Genomic DNA, 17,353 nt, shown 5'->3' with positions numbered 1-17,353 from the left:
GTCATATTTAATGATACGCAATGATGCTGCTCTGTACATTAGTTTTAATATTTTTTTCATAATAAAGATCGCTGCACAAACCGATGTATGGGTCTTTGAATTTTGGATGCAGATCAGCAGTTTGATATATTTTTTAATCTGTTTCAAACACTTTACTCAAGTACTGCATTAACATTTCATGGCTCCAGCTGTACACATTTTTTTTTTTTCAATAATGTTAATAATCGCAATATATTAGTAATAATGTTGAGGTCTGGACTGTTGGTTGGACTAAACATTGTGAAGGTGTCCCTTTGGGCTCTGGGTAACTGTGACGGCATTCCTCACTATTCTAACAAACCAAACAATCAATCGATTACCGGAGAAAGTAATCAGCAGACTGATCCATAATGAAAATAATCAGTTAAAAATGAGTTCCACCTTAAACATCTCAATCCTGCTTTTACATTGATGAACAAGTAATAATAAGCTGATGATAATAAGATTTAATAGTATAACAGTCACAGGGGCCATTTTTCGGCATTGAGTACTTTTTCACTTTGTGGTGTTAGAACTTTAACTTAAGATAAGGATCTGAGCACTTTCTCCCCCACTGGTTTTAAATCCAGCTTTTAATATGAAGCAGATGTAACTGTCTATTTTCTCAACTACATGCTTTTTTTTCCTCGTGTAATGATAAATGCCACCAATCTTTAGAGAATAAACTGGATGACTGGTAATTATTTATTTTAATTTTGTATTGAACTGTTGGTTCTTAAGTGGTTTGTTTTTCAGAATACTTTACATTTGAAATGATGCTTTGAGGAAAGTTTTTTAATCTGATGAATTAATATTGTAGTTTCTCTCCTCCACAGGATTTGTCAATGTCATAAATTATAGAATAATCTGTGGAGTCTGCAGTATATTTGTTTCTAGTTTTCCTTCACTTGTGACTTAATTTACCTTCTAAAAGTCTTTTAGACTTTAACTTTATAGGTAAAATATGAGCCTTGATACGTATGTAGGCTGCTGAACAAATATCTCTAATGTTTAGCTGAAGCTAATTTACCTCGCACTGCAGCAGGATTCTCGCGATATCACGAGATCCAGCGAGATCCAGCGAGAATCCCAAGATCACAGGATCACACAAAAATCCATCTTCATCTTCGTCTTCCAGTAATACATTTTTGTCTGAAACAAACAGTGGTTTTGACCAATCGGGGTCTTAAGAGGAACTACTGGCAGCTATGGACGTTGGGTAGGTGCGTGTGACGCAACACAGAGAGGCAACCTTTTGTTCTAAACATCAATGGAGCTTAAAAAAAAAAAGCTTAGCGTAGATGCTGCAATAGCATCAGTTATATCAGAACTGGAGAGCATTTTCACTGAAAGAAGAGCAAAGAACGACACTGAAGGCTTACAGTTTGATTGACAAATTGTTCATCGAATCACCTGCCATGTTTTTTTTTAAAGTGCCTGCACTTTTTCAAACAGTTTCCAATGACCGTTTCTCTGATGGTTCTGTGTAACAAACCATCTGGCACATCAGGTTAGAAGTCAATCGGAACACCCTGGTTTAAACATGTCACCAAAGCAATTTAGCCCTTGATACTCAATACCCAAACGCCACACTAAACCAGTAGCATGTGTGATGCACATGTTTTAACAAGAAAAGAAGCACGGTCACTTGTTACTACACAAAGCCAAGACGGTAGCCATTTGGTGAGTACAAAGTTACATTAACTGATTTGAGTATTTATCTAAGATCCAATAACAGGTAAACATTTGGTTGGCTTTTGGTGCTATACAGGTAAAACAAGAATTCTGGTGCTAAAAGTGATGAATTATGAGAAAAGGAAAAACAGACAAATTTTATACTAAAAGACCGTAAGAATAAATATAGAGGCAATTTCATAGGTTTTCCAAGGGCTGAAATCTGTACATTGAACAACTGTAGACGGCCCACAGAGACACACAGGTTGACACGTTTAAGCTGCTGTAAAGTGTCACTAATTTCCTACTACACATGTATACAAAGTGAAGGCTACAATGATTAACAACAACTAAGACAATACTGTAAATATGATATGTTTTTTTATTGCATAGTTTAGGATTATACATGCATATCAGTGGCATGTCCAGACTCTTTTGACAGTAGTGGCCCAAGTTGTGCAGTAATGTGGCATGAAGTACATTTGTGCTCACACACATGTCAAATAACATTAATTTACCATTTATGATTCCAATACTTATATCTACATTAATTACTCACATTACAGTATCTTACAGTAACAACATACAAATTAATGTCACACGTCTGAAAGGGCCAACAACAAATCATAGTTTAGTATTATGGGCTGTGTGGTCACACGCCTGATACATTTACAGTTCACAAACCATTTCTGGCAAAATCCTGTCCTTACAAAAAACTTGACAACCATCAATCACATTTGTCACACAAGGTTAATTTCATGATAACTTGTTCGATAATGTTTATAATGGTATTACAATGTATAGTCAAACAAAAAAAATACAAAATGATTGAGGGCTAGATCAATGGTTCTCAACTGAGATGTGGGAGCTCCAGGGTTCTATATTTCTTTGAGAAAATGAGCAAGAGTTTATTTTCACTGTTTTGGGCTTGTGTTGCACTTGTTTGTACAAAAATGAGCTACGCTTACATTTAGCAAATGTGCTGCATCTGCAAGAGATATAAAAAAAATCTTCATAAAGTGGATGATAAATGTTAATAAAAGATAAGATGCATACAAATAATATAAGAACTAACAGTACATATGAAGCTATATTGAGCTACAAGATTGCTATTTAACCCTGCAATCTGTCTGATTATAAAATGCTCATGTGCTTTTATGAGGTGTGTTTAAAAGTCCATCACAGTGAGTCACTGGCTGCCACACCTATTTCTCAAAAGGTACAGTTCATGCATCAGTGCTTGTGTTGCATTTGTTTGTACAAAAATTAACTACGCTTATTATATTTGCACTTGCAGATAAATGAATAAGAGATTATTTGCAAATGTGCCACATCCGCAAGAGACAACGATATCTAATCAACAAAAACTCCTCAGAAAGTAGATAATAAAAGTTAATAAGAGATTAAATGTCATAAAAAATAATATAAAAACAAACAGAGCTACAGGATCATCATTTCGCCCTGCAATTTGTCTTATTAATCAAATGCTCATGTGCTTTTATAAGGTGTGTTTAATGTTTCATCACAGTGAGTCACTGGCTGCCACACCTATTTCTCAAAATGTACAGTTCATGCATCAGCTGTTTGTACAAAAATGAGCTCAGCTTAACTTCTGTATTTTGATATTTGCACTTTCAAATAAATGAATAGGAGATAGTTTGGCAAATGTGCCACATCTGCAAGAGACAACAAAAACAAAAGAACAAATACTCCTCAGAAGATGGATAATACATGTTAATAAAAGATTAGACTTCATAAAAATAATATAAAAACTAACAGTACATATGCAGCTATGTTGAGCTACAGGATTTCCATTTAACACGGCAATATGTCTCATTATCAAATGTTCATTATGAGATGTGTTTCACAGATTTTTTCTCACTGAACATTTCATGTCTTTGCGCTTCTGATGCACTTGTTTGTACAATCAGTCACCCTAGTTTTCATACTGGATATCATATGCCAGGGGTCCATTAATAGCAAAACCAAGGTAGAAAGAAACCTTTTCTGTGCTCGCACCACTTCTTATACTAGCAATGAAAGCTGGACGCACAGGGATTTTCACTTTGCCATAATTGGCAAACACCTCTCCTTGTTCAGTGGTTCCACTGACTCGGTAAAGGCGGTTGATGATTGCTTTGTTTTTAAATAGATCTCCATTCCGCCAGAGTTGAGCCAAGTTCTCACGGCGCATCCCTTCAAAATTCTCATCTAGTTGGCGTTTAGAAACAAGCCTCTTCAATCCCTCTTCTTTCCCAAGGTAGAGGTGGGCAATAGTGCTCCTATTTCGAAATGATAAAATCAGGCGTTTTGATTTTCGAATTGCTCTCACATATGTTACAATTTCTGTGTTTTCCTGCCCAGGACTTGGCCAGAGTAACAGCAGAGCCAGGTAGTATGGATCTGGGAAGGGATACTGAAGTCCTACTTCTTGGAGAGTTTTCAAAAGTAGAGCAGAGAGGTAGCTGTGACTCTTTACATGTTTAGATTTTTGTTTCAAAAGGTAAAGAACTATGTTTGACAAAATGTAATTGATTGTTTCCTTTGTCTTTTGTTTTTGGTTGATAAATTGTTGCTGTTGCAAAAATGCATAGGATTCTGTGATACTCTCAATTTCAGGATTGTCCAAATGCTGAAGAACTCCTGCAAATGTATCTGCATCTTTCTCTTCAAGAAACAATCTTCTTTCTTCAATATCAATTTCCAAATCGAGATGATTGCATTGTCGTTCTTTTTTGATTTCTTCTGATGTTGTGCAAAAAAGAGCAACATACTTTTTAAAAAGTACACTGACAATCGAACGAAAATCTAATTTAGAAGTGTTTGCTTTTATATTTGTGAAGTAAAAGACAAGAAGTTCAAAAATGTCTTTTACTTCAGTTTTTAAACTCTGGAGAAACTGCTCGTGTTCTTTGATGATCTCCACATATCTGTTGTTGATCTCATTGTCCTCCTTATGCACACTGGTGATTGGGATTGTTTTTTTCAGAAAACTCTGCAAGTATCTCTTCTTCATTGGGTCACTTTCTTCAAAGAACGGCAATCTGCTCAATATCTCAAACACCAGGAAGGCAATTTCCAGCACACCCACATAGCCATTAACATTATATGACTTTCTGTCTTCCGACTCATCATCAGCAGCTTCTGTCTCAGGTTCGTCCTTTTCATTTGCCAGCTCTTGAGCCCTTTTAAATGCTGTAATAGCATTGTTTGCAATTTGAATGTTTGTGTTTAAGTCTTCTGGATTGCGTGATGACTCCTGCTTTTCTCTGTGGCTGTTCGATTTTAAATTGCTTTTGTGAATCTGCCCAATTGTGTCAAATGTGTATGGGTTTCGTTTGATGTTTTTGGCCTTTTCAGCCCATTGCAGAGCTTCTGGGAAGTCCCTCTCCTTGATGTACAAATATCTCGCCAGTGCCTGGGGAATAGATGCACTTGTCACAAACCTGGACGATGCTTTCACAAAGATTTCTTGGACAGTTTTTCTCCCTTGATCTTCGTGGATTTTGCCTATGAGAGGAGAAAATGGTTCTCTCTCATCTCCATCTTTCTTGCGCTGCCTTTCAATCAACATTTGTTGAATTGAGAGCATGAATCTGTGTTTGACAACTCCAACACTGAAGAACAGATCACAATGAAGCATCTCCATAGTGATATCACTTACTCTTAAAGAGTAGCTTCTCTCCAACTCTTCCAGACACGCAGATGCTATGGAGTGATGAAGGATTCGGATTCCTTTGTATCCTCCCAAGTCTTCAACCGTGTCCATGATGAGAAAGTTTGAATACGGCTCCATTCTGCCCATTACGCTGTCCTTCCTCCAATGTATCATTTTCATCCCCAAAACATCTCGACAGAGGGAGAGAGATATTTCAGATTCTGCCACATGGGTGTTAAGTAACGCTAGGAAGGCAAACAGCCTGGCCTTCTTTGAGCTGTAATCAAACTTCTCCAGTGTGTTACGAGCAAGATCCTTGATGTATTTTTCGTCAAAATTGCTCTTCATGATCATGAAGCTGTAAAAGTTTTCAGGTTTTTCATGAGTTTCTTGAAGCTCTTTGAGTTTCTTTTCAAACTCCTTCTGTTCTTCTTGTGTCAATGAAGCAGTTATGTATTGACTTGGTCCTGTGTTGTGCTGTTTGTATTGCTCCTTTGGGCTATGGGAACGAACACAGTTAAGGATGATGACTTTGCAGTTTGGTGATTCATCCATATTCATGTTTAAGTCATCCTCTACTGCTTTACGTATGCAGTTCACTAGTTTGTGAGGATTCTCGGTTTCTTTTGAGTCATCGACTAACAACAAAATTGGAAATGGTTTCTCACTTTCAAGTTTCATGAGCGTACTGACTTGAATGGCAACTTCTTTCTTTGGCAGTGTGTTGTCTTTCAGCACAGCACACCTGAACTCTTGACGGAGATCCCACATCACATGCATTGCTAGAGTGGTACCTCCACAGCCTGGATGGTGAAACAGGTTGAGTAGAGCACACATGTCTTTGGAATCCCTCAACTGAGACTTAATCATCTTCTTCACATTTTCATATTTGTCCCGTTTAACAAATGGCTTCTCTTTGTCTTTGTCACAGAAGTAGAAGTTCCACCATTTGACTTTGCCTCCTTTGTAGAATTCCTTCTCAACTCTGATTCTGTGGTCATGAAACTCTGAACTGTTTTCATCAATTGTGTTTTCACACTGATTTAGACACAAAATATCCAGAGCTGTCAATAAGTCTTCATCCTTCTGCTTTAGAACAACAAAACTAGAACCAGAAGAGGGAAGCAACCTTTCAGATGACTGATTAAATGGCCCCAGTGCCATTACGGTTCCATTGACCTCACTGAGGGTCAGCTCATATATAGATCGTTGGTCGATGTCAGAGTCACACTTTTCTTGTACAAGCTCCCGCCATTTTTCATACATGCCCTGAGAGTCACAAATAGTGATGATGCTTTCCTCTTTTGTTTGTTTTATGAAAGATTTGTAGATGTCAAAAACTGGGTCTTTCTCAGTGTGCACAGGTGAAAGTAAGAGGAAAATGATGAGACTTCCTTCACTGAGAAGAACGTCAGGGTTGCAAATGAATGAAACCAATTCCTCTACATCTTTGCAAGATTTCCTCAGCCAGTTCCTATAGTCTAACTCCTTGTTTGACTCACCGTCAAGGCCATGCCTGCCATTGCAGAAGACCCAGCTGGTCTGTTTGTAGAGATTAAGAGTCTTTATCACTGAGTCAGTTTGTCCTTGATACTGTGAGGGTGTATGCAGATTGGCCACCCTTGACTCTCTGTAGGAATGACACAGCCCACCCGGAGCAACAGAGTTGGGGTCAAAGTCCAACACACAAAAGGGTTTCAGCTTACTCAAAAACTGAAGATACTGCACTTGTTCTGGACTGCTCTTGTTGACAACAACAATAAAATGGTCATAGTTGTCCAGTGAGTTCCCACCACAAGTTAACAAATTCTTAAGTTTGTCACCCTGGTTAGCTTCTTTCTTCAAAATGTCTTTTGAAAGACTCTTCTGTTCCAGTGGACCTGTATGAACAGCAAAGTAAATGCATTTTGAGTAAAAGAAGACACTCACAAAACAACATCTTGGGTTAAGGCTGGTTTTGTTAATGTCACCAAATCCAATGAAAAAAAGTAAAACCACTGTGTATTGTTTTGTGACTTTTCTACCCTGTCTGAGGCTCTCAGCGTCAACCCTACTGGTTAAGACGTAAAACTTTAAAATTACTTCACAGATGTATATAGTTTCATTTTTTTTAAAGTCATCGTAATTTTCTAAAACTCTGGTCAATATAGCTTTTTATCAAAAGAACAAAAAGAAATACTGCATTTGTTGGGGACTATTTTAATCCACATTTGGTGCTCTAGTGAGTATTTGTGGCAATAGGACGGTGTGTATGGAGTGAATCAAAATAAACTACAGTGTGTGTTCATGGTGATAAAGGAACATGTCACCCAGTGCCACATTGGGACCATTGGACAACACTAGAGCTCTGTGGCACAGAGGATGAAGATCAGGCTTTCATTGTTTCATTGTTTCAGTGGTTTTGGTCGTTGTTGACAGTAAGACTTAATTAAATTTGTCAGTTAGGACGTGTCAACAGGCTTGTATAGAAAACATTACGAAATAAGGCATACTATTAGTAGAATACAATGTATTTTCAAATGAATGCAACTTCACAGATTGAATAAATATTTGCATTGGTTGTCTTACCCATGTTCTTTTCCAGCTGACGAGCAAGTTCCCGTTGATTGATTTCTTTCAGAATGTCTCTTGTGACCTGTAAAGCCTCCTTGCTTCCATAGTGGTCAGTCATTAACCTAGTGGTGTCCATGGTGTCCTTGCCCTCCAGTGAACTTTTAGAAATAGGTTTATGCTTGGATTCAGTGTATTCTTGTAAGTGGAAATGAAATTCTTTTAGGTCATGTTTTAAAAGCTCGGCTAGGATGTTCTTGATCTCCACAGGGATCTTTGGTATGTCTGTGGTCTACAGGAAGAAACAGAAGCAAATATTTAGTTTAAAATTTACAAAGTAATCACTGTCCATACTTGATAAAAATCTTGAAAGTTGGATGTCTTTGTGTACACTAACAACATATTTTTGTGGGATATCAAAAGGCTCTATACATTCTTAATATATTACAAAACAGAGATTTTACCACAATAGCTACTTTTCTCCTGGCCCCTAAGTCCTGTGGCTTTGGCTGCTGAATTCCCTCCTTCTCTGAAACTTTTTGGAATGGCAGCTGAGCCTTTTCAGATTCCTTTTGCACCATTTTATCTGCTTTTGATTCAGTTTTGTAATCTGAATCTGGTTGTTTGATTGCTATGGCCTGAGCCAGACCCATTTCAGGTTGAGTGGGTTTTGGAGATTCTTTTTGGTCTGTGTTGGTGTGAAGGATTGGTTGCAGTGTTGGCTCTGGTTTTTTGTACAGTTGACGGAGTTCTGCCAGAATCTTCACAGCAGGACCACTTTTCAAATCCAGATCCAGAAAATCCTGCTTTTTGAAGCAAACAAGACAATCTCCAGACACATCTTCCTCTTGGAGTCGTTCTGCATATTTGCTATATACCCTAACATGTTGCAGTAACCACTGGTTCACTTGCTCCTTTGTCCAGTTTTTCACATATGGTGGGAATTGTGATTCATGTTGTGATCCTTCTTTCAGACTTTCTAGATAAAATTGGATTTTTACAGCAGGACCATGATTTATTCCCATGTCCAATATGTCTTTCTTTTCAAAGACAACTAAACTGTCTCCAGACACTTCCTCTTCACAGAATTTGTCAGCATAAGTCTCATGAACTTTGACCACTGTTATCAGCCACTTGCAGACATCTTCCTTGGTCCATTTTTCAATTGAGGGTGGCAGCTCCATTGTTGAATGTCTCATTTCAGATCAACCTAAAGTGAGTTGAGTAAAAGATGGACATAATGAAATAATAAGGAATATAGTGAATGATGAAGGAAAGATGATGAAAACTGAAATGTGATAATGACAATGATGATTCAAAAAACCTTAACCTTAAAATCTTAACAAAACAGTTTTTTTGTGATTTATATCAAACTGCTTTTTGCAGCTGAGGTGGCCCAGCTTTCAAATAAGGAAGAATTAAATACACTCTTTAAGTTAACTAGTATTCCTTTTGTAAAAACATGTTAAATGAAAGTATCAAGATAGGTGTTAGGATACGAGTGGTTTGCTGTTCATGCCAGACACTGCAACCTCTTTTTCAAGAAGATAAAACCAAGAAGAAGTCAGAAAGAGGACTCTGACTTTGACGCTGAAGGGTGGTCCGATCAGGCAAGTGAAAATGTCCGTGCAGTAAACAGTTCTGTTAGCAATCCATGATTTCTTGGGTCAAGTCTGTCGACCAATTAGAGGTTGCCTTCCTGACTTGTTGACCAATGAAGCTGTGTCCCAGACTGTGTAGCTGCTCTAATCTCAAGCGCAATGCTCAAAGGCATGACAGCAGGTGAATGTCTTGTCTTTGGCTGAAAAGATTCCTCCAACTACCTAAAACCGACAAGGTGCCAGGTAAAGCAGGCAGTAAAATGGAACTGAGACAATTACGATGAATCACCAGCACTGCAGGTCTGCGAAGCAAAACGGCAAATTATATTTTTTCAAAGTTGGTCCGAAACTTTTTCTTGAGTCCGCTATGACTTGGAGGACACAATGTATTGTTTCACCCACTTGGAGTTCCCAAAGAAAGCAAACATAGAAGTTGATATTAAATTAAATTACCATGAAATAATTTGGGGCTATCATTTGAATCATGATTGTTGACAAAAGTTACTGATACGTTAGCTTCTTTTTTATGCTAACTGACGTTAGCTAAATGGTGAATGACAAGCTAATGTGCCGATTGTGCTTTTTTTAGCTTAACTAGAGGAGAGAATATTCAGTTAAATTAGATCAGTGGTGCTGTTTTGCCCTCAGTGTTCCTTGTGAAGTTTGCTGAAAGTGATGTTAAGTAGCCGTGTTGTCATTTAAGACAGCTTTGCTGCTTACACTGACCTCAGCTAAGAGAGTATGTGAGCTAACTACCCTGTCGATGCACCTCAGTTGCGTGTTGCTTCGTGGTGACCGTAGTGGGGCTACCAGTAAACCATATCCTCCTAAGTTACATCTGCTTTGCCAAATTTGTGTGTTGGCAGGCTATGTTGAACACACGGCCCCATCAGATCCGCTGAACAGCTGTGTGTGTGCTTCGGGGATGGAGTGGCTGGTAAAACCTTATCCAACAGAAAGCTGGCTGGATGGCTTTGTGAGTAAATCTCCAAAGCCTGTAGGCAGGCTGGAAGAGACCCTCCCACTGTGGTCCATGCACACTATACTTGCAGCATGGCGGGGTCAACGCCTTGTCTGTTCCTCTGCAGGATCTGGGGAGAGTGTCAGTTTTGTTGCACCTGACCTAACGTATTTGGGTAGGCACGACTTGATTTGCTGGCTACACTAATGCAAATTGTCAATGGACAATTGCATGCTCATGATTGGGGGAGAGTATTACCCATGGAGTCCAGTAGAGGGCTTAACCTGGGCTTATAGAACTAAGGTTACAATATGGTTACCATCGCTCTAGTACAATATTTTCAAACTGTCCCTAACTAACCAAACTGAACAACAGTGTATAAAGGAGTTAAAATGACCTCCACCTTAAACATCTGCAGCAGGAATAATGATCCAAAAAATATACATATGTAATATCCGTAAAACACTGACAGGGATCTGTTTCTGCAAAATTTGTACTTTCATTACTATTGTGTGTTGTCCAATTACCAAATTTTCCGTTTTTTAGTTCAGTGCAAGAAATCTAGTTTGTGTTGGGCTTGAACGAGTGCACTGAAGTCAGGTTGAATGCCTGAGGTAGATATGTAAAGGACAGCTAACAGGTGATCGTCAGTGAGAGAGAATCTGGATCTGGATTTGTTAAACATCATATTGGAGACTGTTTGTTCACATATGTAGGTCGATCCAAAGAGAACCAAGATCTTCTGAGCATGTTGCTTTTCCAGCTTAGCTAGCAAAGCTTCAGATGTCCGTGTCGCTCTGCATCACCAACACATTGCAGTGACGCTGCTGCTCGCACACATTCACGAATGTACTAACATACGTAAATTGAGAGAAGAAAACAGCAACAGTCACCTTCAAAAGGAAAGCAATGCAGCTGTATTCCGCATGATGTACAATTATTTACGTTTTAGTCCTAATTTCCCATTGACGACCGGTCAGTGACAGCCAAAGGGCCGGGTATGGCCCGGGGCTGTACAATGCCCAGGTGTGCTCTAGTAGAAACTCGAGATACTAGTATGAACCAGAAAATTATCATAATATGTCCTCTTAAAAGCATCCAGCCCGAAATCATTTTAATTTCTTGTTTGCTTGCATGAAGTTGAATCACCAACAATTTCTAGAATTGATTAAACATTTAAGTCAATTATCAAGCACAAATACTGACTTGTTTCAACTCCTCAAATGTGAGGATTTGCTGCTTTTGCTCTGTTTCATATCATTGTTCATTAAATATAGTTGGGTTCTGGATGGTTGGTCAGACAAAACAGTAATTCGAAGACATTACATCAGCTCAGAGGCATTTTAGTCCAAACTATACATTTATTAATGATTCAAATAATTGTCGGATTAACTGATAATCCAAGGTGGTTCAGTCAAGACAGAGCTCATTTTGACCTCCTCCACACTAAACTGGCTAAATCTTATAAAACCATTTACATGTGTAAACAACAACAAGCACTTTCAGGTAATTTTGAAAAGATGTCAATCCACACTAAAAATCCCCCTTAACAGCAGGATATGATTTACCACGTTTCTCACTCATCTTTCAGTTGTCAAACAACAAAACAGTTTGTCAGAGAAAAATGTGGTTAGTAGTGGAACTTACAGTCCTGTTACTCTGCTGAATCTCCCAGCTAGTTATACCTCCATTCAGTTTCTCTTGCTTTTTATCATCACCTTGTCTTTGTCTGTTCAAGCCTTATTTATTAGTTTCCTGTTTCTGTTGTCAACTGATTATAACTGAAAAAATACTTTGCTGCTGCCCTGAGGCTACATCAAATCACTGCTTTATTATTAACAAATTGACAAATAAACAAATAAATGTAATGAAAATAGCTGTGTTGTATCCTCAAGTATTGACATTTAAAATAAGTAATCACGTTACTACAGTGCTTGCCAAGCTGACATACTCATATGCATGGTGGCTGCTCTGTGCATTTGCTGCAGTATTATGTTTGTAAGTGCCTCTCCTCACTACAGTAGCTTAGTTTAGTAACACATAGCCAACATTAGCTTGTTAACAGTTTGCCAACTTATTTATTATAAGATCTATCTATCTATCTATCTATCTAACTTGTCCCATCATCATTTTAGTTTATCAACTGCACCCCTGGTAGACAGACATAGGATGCAAAATCCTCTAAAATACTGAAATCTGATGTAGTACAGGCATTTTGTTAACGTTTGGCTAACACATTTTTGACACCCTTGGTGTAAAAGTTAGGAAACTTGGGAGGACACATCAAAACCTAGGAACATTGCAAGAATTTACAGTGATTGGGTTCATGCTTGTTAAGCCAGCTCCATTGCAACCCCAAATTTTTCTAAACTTCTAGAGGATTCAACTGATCCATCCCAGGTTTGGTCAGCAGAATCTCAAGACCTTCCCAAATATAAATTGAGAAGCTTTTGGGCTGTGTTGCCATGGAGAGGAGGGCAATTTACATGTGTTGCCTTGACTCAGGAAGCTGTTGTAACTTGACTTAACATTGTTAAATTTGCCCATATTGAGCTATAGTCATAGCGCCACCTACTGACAACAGGTAGCCTTATGTGACAAAGATCATCCAATGTACATGACATTTAAATGGTGTGATCTACACTTAGAGCAACATGGTGTATAATTTGTGTGTATGTCCTCGAAGGATAAGGATGTTTATGGTCATCGTAAAAAGATATAACGAAATTAAGTTGGAAACCCATCAGTCAGTTCAGCAGCAACAAGGTAAAAAATGTATAAAACATTAAGACAAGACAACTTGTCTTAATGTCTCTAGTGCAACTGTTGGAAAAATACAGAATGATATATGCATAATGCTTGTACTTTTCCATGACTGTGCACCTGTTTGCATATAGCCTTCAATTTCTTATGACCTTGCTAATCACAGATGGTTTTTGAAGACAGGTATCACATTCGCTTCAAAGAGGTGTGCACCTGGGCAGGCACCCACACAGCCACACAATTACAAATGAATCAACCAAGAACATGGTTCAAACTGGTCCAAACCTTCACTATACCATGTGTAAAAGTTGTTTGTCACAGTGTATAAAAGACAGGGACTTAGAGACAGAGCTCTGAGCAAGCTATAAGACGCATAACTGTATGTGCTGTGACTCTGCTCCTTCTTGCAAGAAGACATTTCCTGATTATTGATTTCACACTTGGTGTTGAGTAGAATTTTTCGAACAGCAACATAGTGGACTCAATGGTACAAATTCTATAATATGCCATTTCCAGCGCTACGCATTCAACTCATGCGAGGACTGTCCATTGGTCACGACAAGAGTCGCATCAACCAGTCCAGCAAATACCCTGATTGTGCACAAGGGGAGAGGGCCTGTTCATTGCTGCTTGAGGCTTTAATACAATTCATTTGTTTTTAATTTTTCATTGTAATGAATTTTTCAATATAAGCAAATGTAATTATGACACTTGTTTTCACAATTTGTAGTAAAAAAGTCTAAATTAATTTAAATTCACTCCCCTGTACACTATTGTTTTATCCCATAATGGTTTTAATGTATGTTAAAGTTTTATAAAATATATTTTCAAAGTAAGCCTTGTAGAATCTCCTAATGAAACAGATCAACATATTTTGAATGCTTATCTACTCTCTGCAGTCTGTGCCTGCAGTCTCCATCGATCCTGATAATTAGGGTGTGGTGCATTCCTGTAGTCATGAACAGTCATGTTTACATCTCGTATCAAGCACTATCTTTTTTACTGTGTCCCTCCCTGTGTATTGCACTCCACCTACAATTTAACTTTAACACATTTAGCCATTTCCTGCCAAAAGCTCTTGTCAGAGAAATAATAAATAAGAGAACAGTGCTGATAATTTTACACAAATGCTTACCACAACAGATATACATAAACATTTTAGATTCAGATGAAGTTGTTGTTCAGTATCAAATTGAAAAGTGTGTTTCAAAACATTTCACCATGAGAAGCCAGAGAATTTCTCACCATCTGAAGTCTTTTTACGTTTCATCAGACTGGATTTCAACCGCTGACCATCTCTCCTGGAACAAAAGGTGTAACATTTTTCTTAAAAGAATTCAGTCATCTATTTGAAATTTAGCTGAAATAAATCCTGCTCTATGCAGTGAAAATGTTACCTTCTGTGATGTCTTCACCTTGATTGCCAACACCTCCACATCTTGTCAGGCAGCATGGAGAGGACTCACAAGCAGATGAACTCAGAAGTCTCATTATTGAGTTTTAATGAAAAAAGTCAATTTGCGAGGCAGAAACAAAACTGTGGGCAAGCAATGGTCAAAAATCCAAAAAGTCTGGCAGTGAAGCTGAGGTACAGACAAGGCGTCAGCAAAAACCCTGGACGTCTGGAGAAATGGGCAAAAAGTCAATATTAAGTTACAAAATCAAGGCTTGAAAAATTGACTTGAGAGCTTGGCAAGAACATAAGACAATCTGGTAAAGGCTTGACAGAGACTGAGCTCTGTGGAATGGTACGATTACACTGTAAAGGCATGGAGCAGCTCTATAGAGACACACTCTTTCAGAGTCAGATTTACCAATATATGAACCCAATAGAGTAGTTTAAATCACCATTCAATTGGCAGCTTGCACATTGACTACTGGTTGTTTTTCATATTTCATATCAGCATTCTTTACACACACATAGGTAAGGTACATATTTGATTCCACCGGGAGCATGTGCGCCGCGATCAGGCTGCACATAGTGTTTTATTTTGAAAAATTACCGACTGCTCTATCCCTTTCTTCCTGTCTGGGTCGATCGGCTCTGTGCAGCTTGACGCGACTTCAGCGTGGGTCCGTCAAAAATAGACTCTCCCGCGCCCCCTTCATTGAGGCAGATGTACTGTTTGCCTCCCCTCTGTGCTTTTTCACTGCAGTTTATGTCAGATCAGCAAGACTAAATAGGTTCTACCAGTGGTGGGCCATCAGGGCCAACAGAATCACAAAGTTATAACTATTTTATAATCTAATCATTTTTAATCAAAAGGCATGCGCTCAACCCAGTTTGTGAGGGATTGCACAATCTGAGGCTCTGCCTCACCTGCCTCCCCTGACCGCACGTCCCTGGATTTGGGGCCTCAGGGAAACGCCATCTTGCTTTACCTTTCACCCTTTCTTTTACTGGGAACGTTGGAATTGGCAGTGGTAGAAGTGTTTCTAAAGTAAGACTTTTACAGTAAGAGAGGTACATCAGTTTTCATGTGTTTCATTCCAGTTACAAGTTCATGCTGATTTATTCTTTTGAAAAAATTCAGAAATGAGACATAAAATCTTGTGTCGTCTATAGTAGTCGGTCACTAATGTAGCAATGTCCATGGTGTCCGTATCTTCCAGTTTGCTTCAAGGAATGGGTCCATACCCTTTGTTAGATCCGGGAATTTCAAGCCCCGATACAGGGCTATTAATAAATAATAAAAACTAATAAACCAGCTCTCTTTCAAAAGGTTAATGAGCCGGTGGTTGAGGAAACTCCCCTGGCTTTGCTCACTGTCATGACTCCTGACGACTACCCTGCTTCCTCTGGCAACTGCACAAGGCCGAAAGGCCCTCTGGCCGAATGCAGCTATCAGTCGTGTCAGTTGATGGCAGCTTTCCTCTAATGGATCTAGGCTCTTGGTAAGGTGCCAGGATAGGTTTTTATAGCTAAGATTAAGCTATAAGGGGTTGTTTAGTGGCTTAGGAACTAGGATAACCATTCAGAACTCTTTAGTTGTTATGCACACAATTATACTTTAACTTTTTACAGCCATGAGTACTCTTTACTACTTGGTGAATAAAATATCAGAGATATTTACTTTAAATGCAGTTTAGATATTTACTGCAGGATAATTAGCAAGGGCAAAGCAACAGCTCACACAAATAATACTACTTTATTTAAATTCATTACCATCTGATTATAACTTTAAATTCCTACTGTGCCGAGGCTGGGTGGAAAAGTAATAAATCCTTTGTGGTTTAGGAATGGAGGCCTGGCCGAGCCTCAACTCCTCCTGCGAGGGACAACAACGTTTGTTCAGCAGTCCTCTGGGCTCAGTACAAAGTCAGAGAGTAGCGTCCTCTATTATCCAGTTTCAAGGAGGGGAGAGAGGAAAATCTCCGTCAGCCAATTCTTGCTCACGAGCGGTGTTCTCCTTGCCGTGAACAGAGACGGAGTCCTCCGATGCTTCTCAAGAACAATGTCCAGTGGTCTCAGCTGAGTACTGGACAGTCCCAACTTGATCTTACAAGTTACTCTATATCTTTCCCTGTCGGGCCATCCCCCACTTCCCCAAGCTCTCTCACAGTTTTACACAAACACATTACGATTAAACAGGATACACATTCCATATTTGGTTAATCGGAACACCATTACCTCATTCTTTTCCTCTCACAGACACAGACCTAAAGCGGAAAGGATAAACTTCCTTTTATGGTCAATGAGTGCTGCACAAACACATTCCCCGACTTTCCTGAACTTTGTCAACAGACTCATTATTATGATCACATTACAGTTTACTTTACAACATATAAATGCATAAGTTGACTATTGGATTATACTTTTTTTTCATATACAGTATGCTCTGTGTTCTTTGGCCTGATGTTCTTAGTCCGTTCTTTATTCCTTTAACCATAGGGCAGCTCTTCTGGGATCTCAAACCTACTTGACACCTTATACTCCTGAGTCAGTGTAATGTCTTAGTTGGAAATTAAAAGACTTCAGATTGTAGCAAGTTTATGTTGCACCCTTAAAATGAACTGTCCAAAAACACATCCATCTTTGTTTTGCAACTTTTATTAACAAATCCCACGGTTAAGCACAAGCACATCTTGTCTTCAGCCTGCATACATCATGTTCTCTAAAAACTCTCT

General features: G+C 38.7%; 1 protein-coding gene across 1 annotated transcript; it reads right to left on the bottom strand.

Moving 5' to 3' along the window:
* Positions 1-2,056: 2,056 nt before the first annotated feature.
* LOC137870484 (sterile alpha motif domain-containing protein 9-like) lies at positions 2,057-16,750 on the bottom strand. Its single transcript, XM_068707822.1, has 6 exons — positions 16,392-16,750; positions 14,623-14,847; positions 14,471-14,526; positions 8,365-9,110; positions 7,919-8,192; positions 2,057-7,230 (listed from the first exon to the last, which is right to left on the bottom strand). Exons 4-6 carry the CDS (start codon positions 9,097-9,099, stop codon positions 3,629-3,631), a joined length of 4,611 nt encoding a protein of 1,536 aa, XP_068563923.1. The 5' UTR covers positions 9,100-9,110; positions 14,471-14,526; positions 14,623-14,847; positions 16,392-16,750; the 3' UTR covers positions 2,057-3,628.
* Positions 16,751-17,353: the final 603 nt, after the last annotated feature.

This window comes from Cebidichthys violaceus, unplaced genomic scaffold, assembly GCF_023349555.1.
Source record: "Cebidichthys violaceus isolate CVI_PGR_0920_01 unplaced genomic scaffold, fCebVio1.0.p SCAF_13, whole genome shotgun sequence".
In the NCBI taxonomy this organism is placed as follows: Eukaryota; Metazoa; Chordata; class Actinopteri; order Perciformes; family Stichaeidae; genus Cebidichthys; species Cebidichthys violaceus.
The sequence above is the reverse complement of the archived record's forward strand: the minus strand, read 5'-3'. Positions and strand labels throughout refer to the sequence as shown.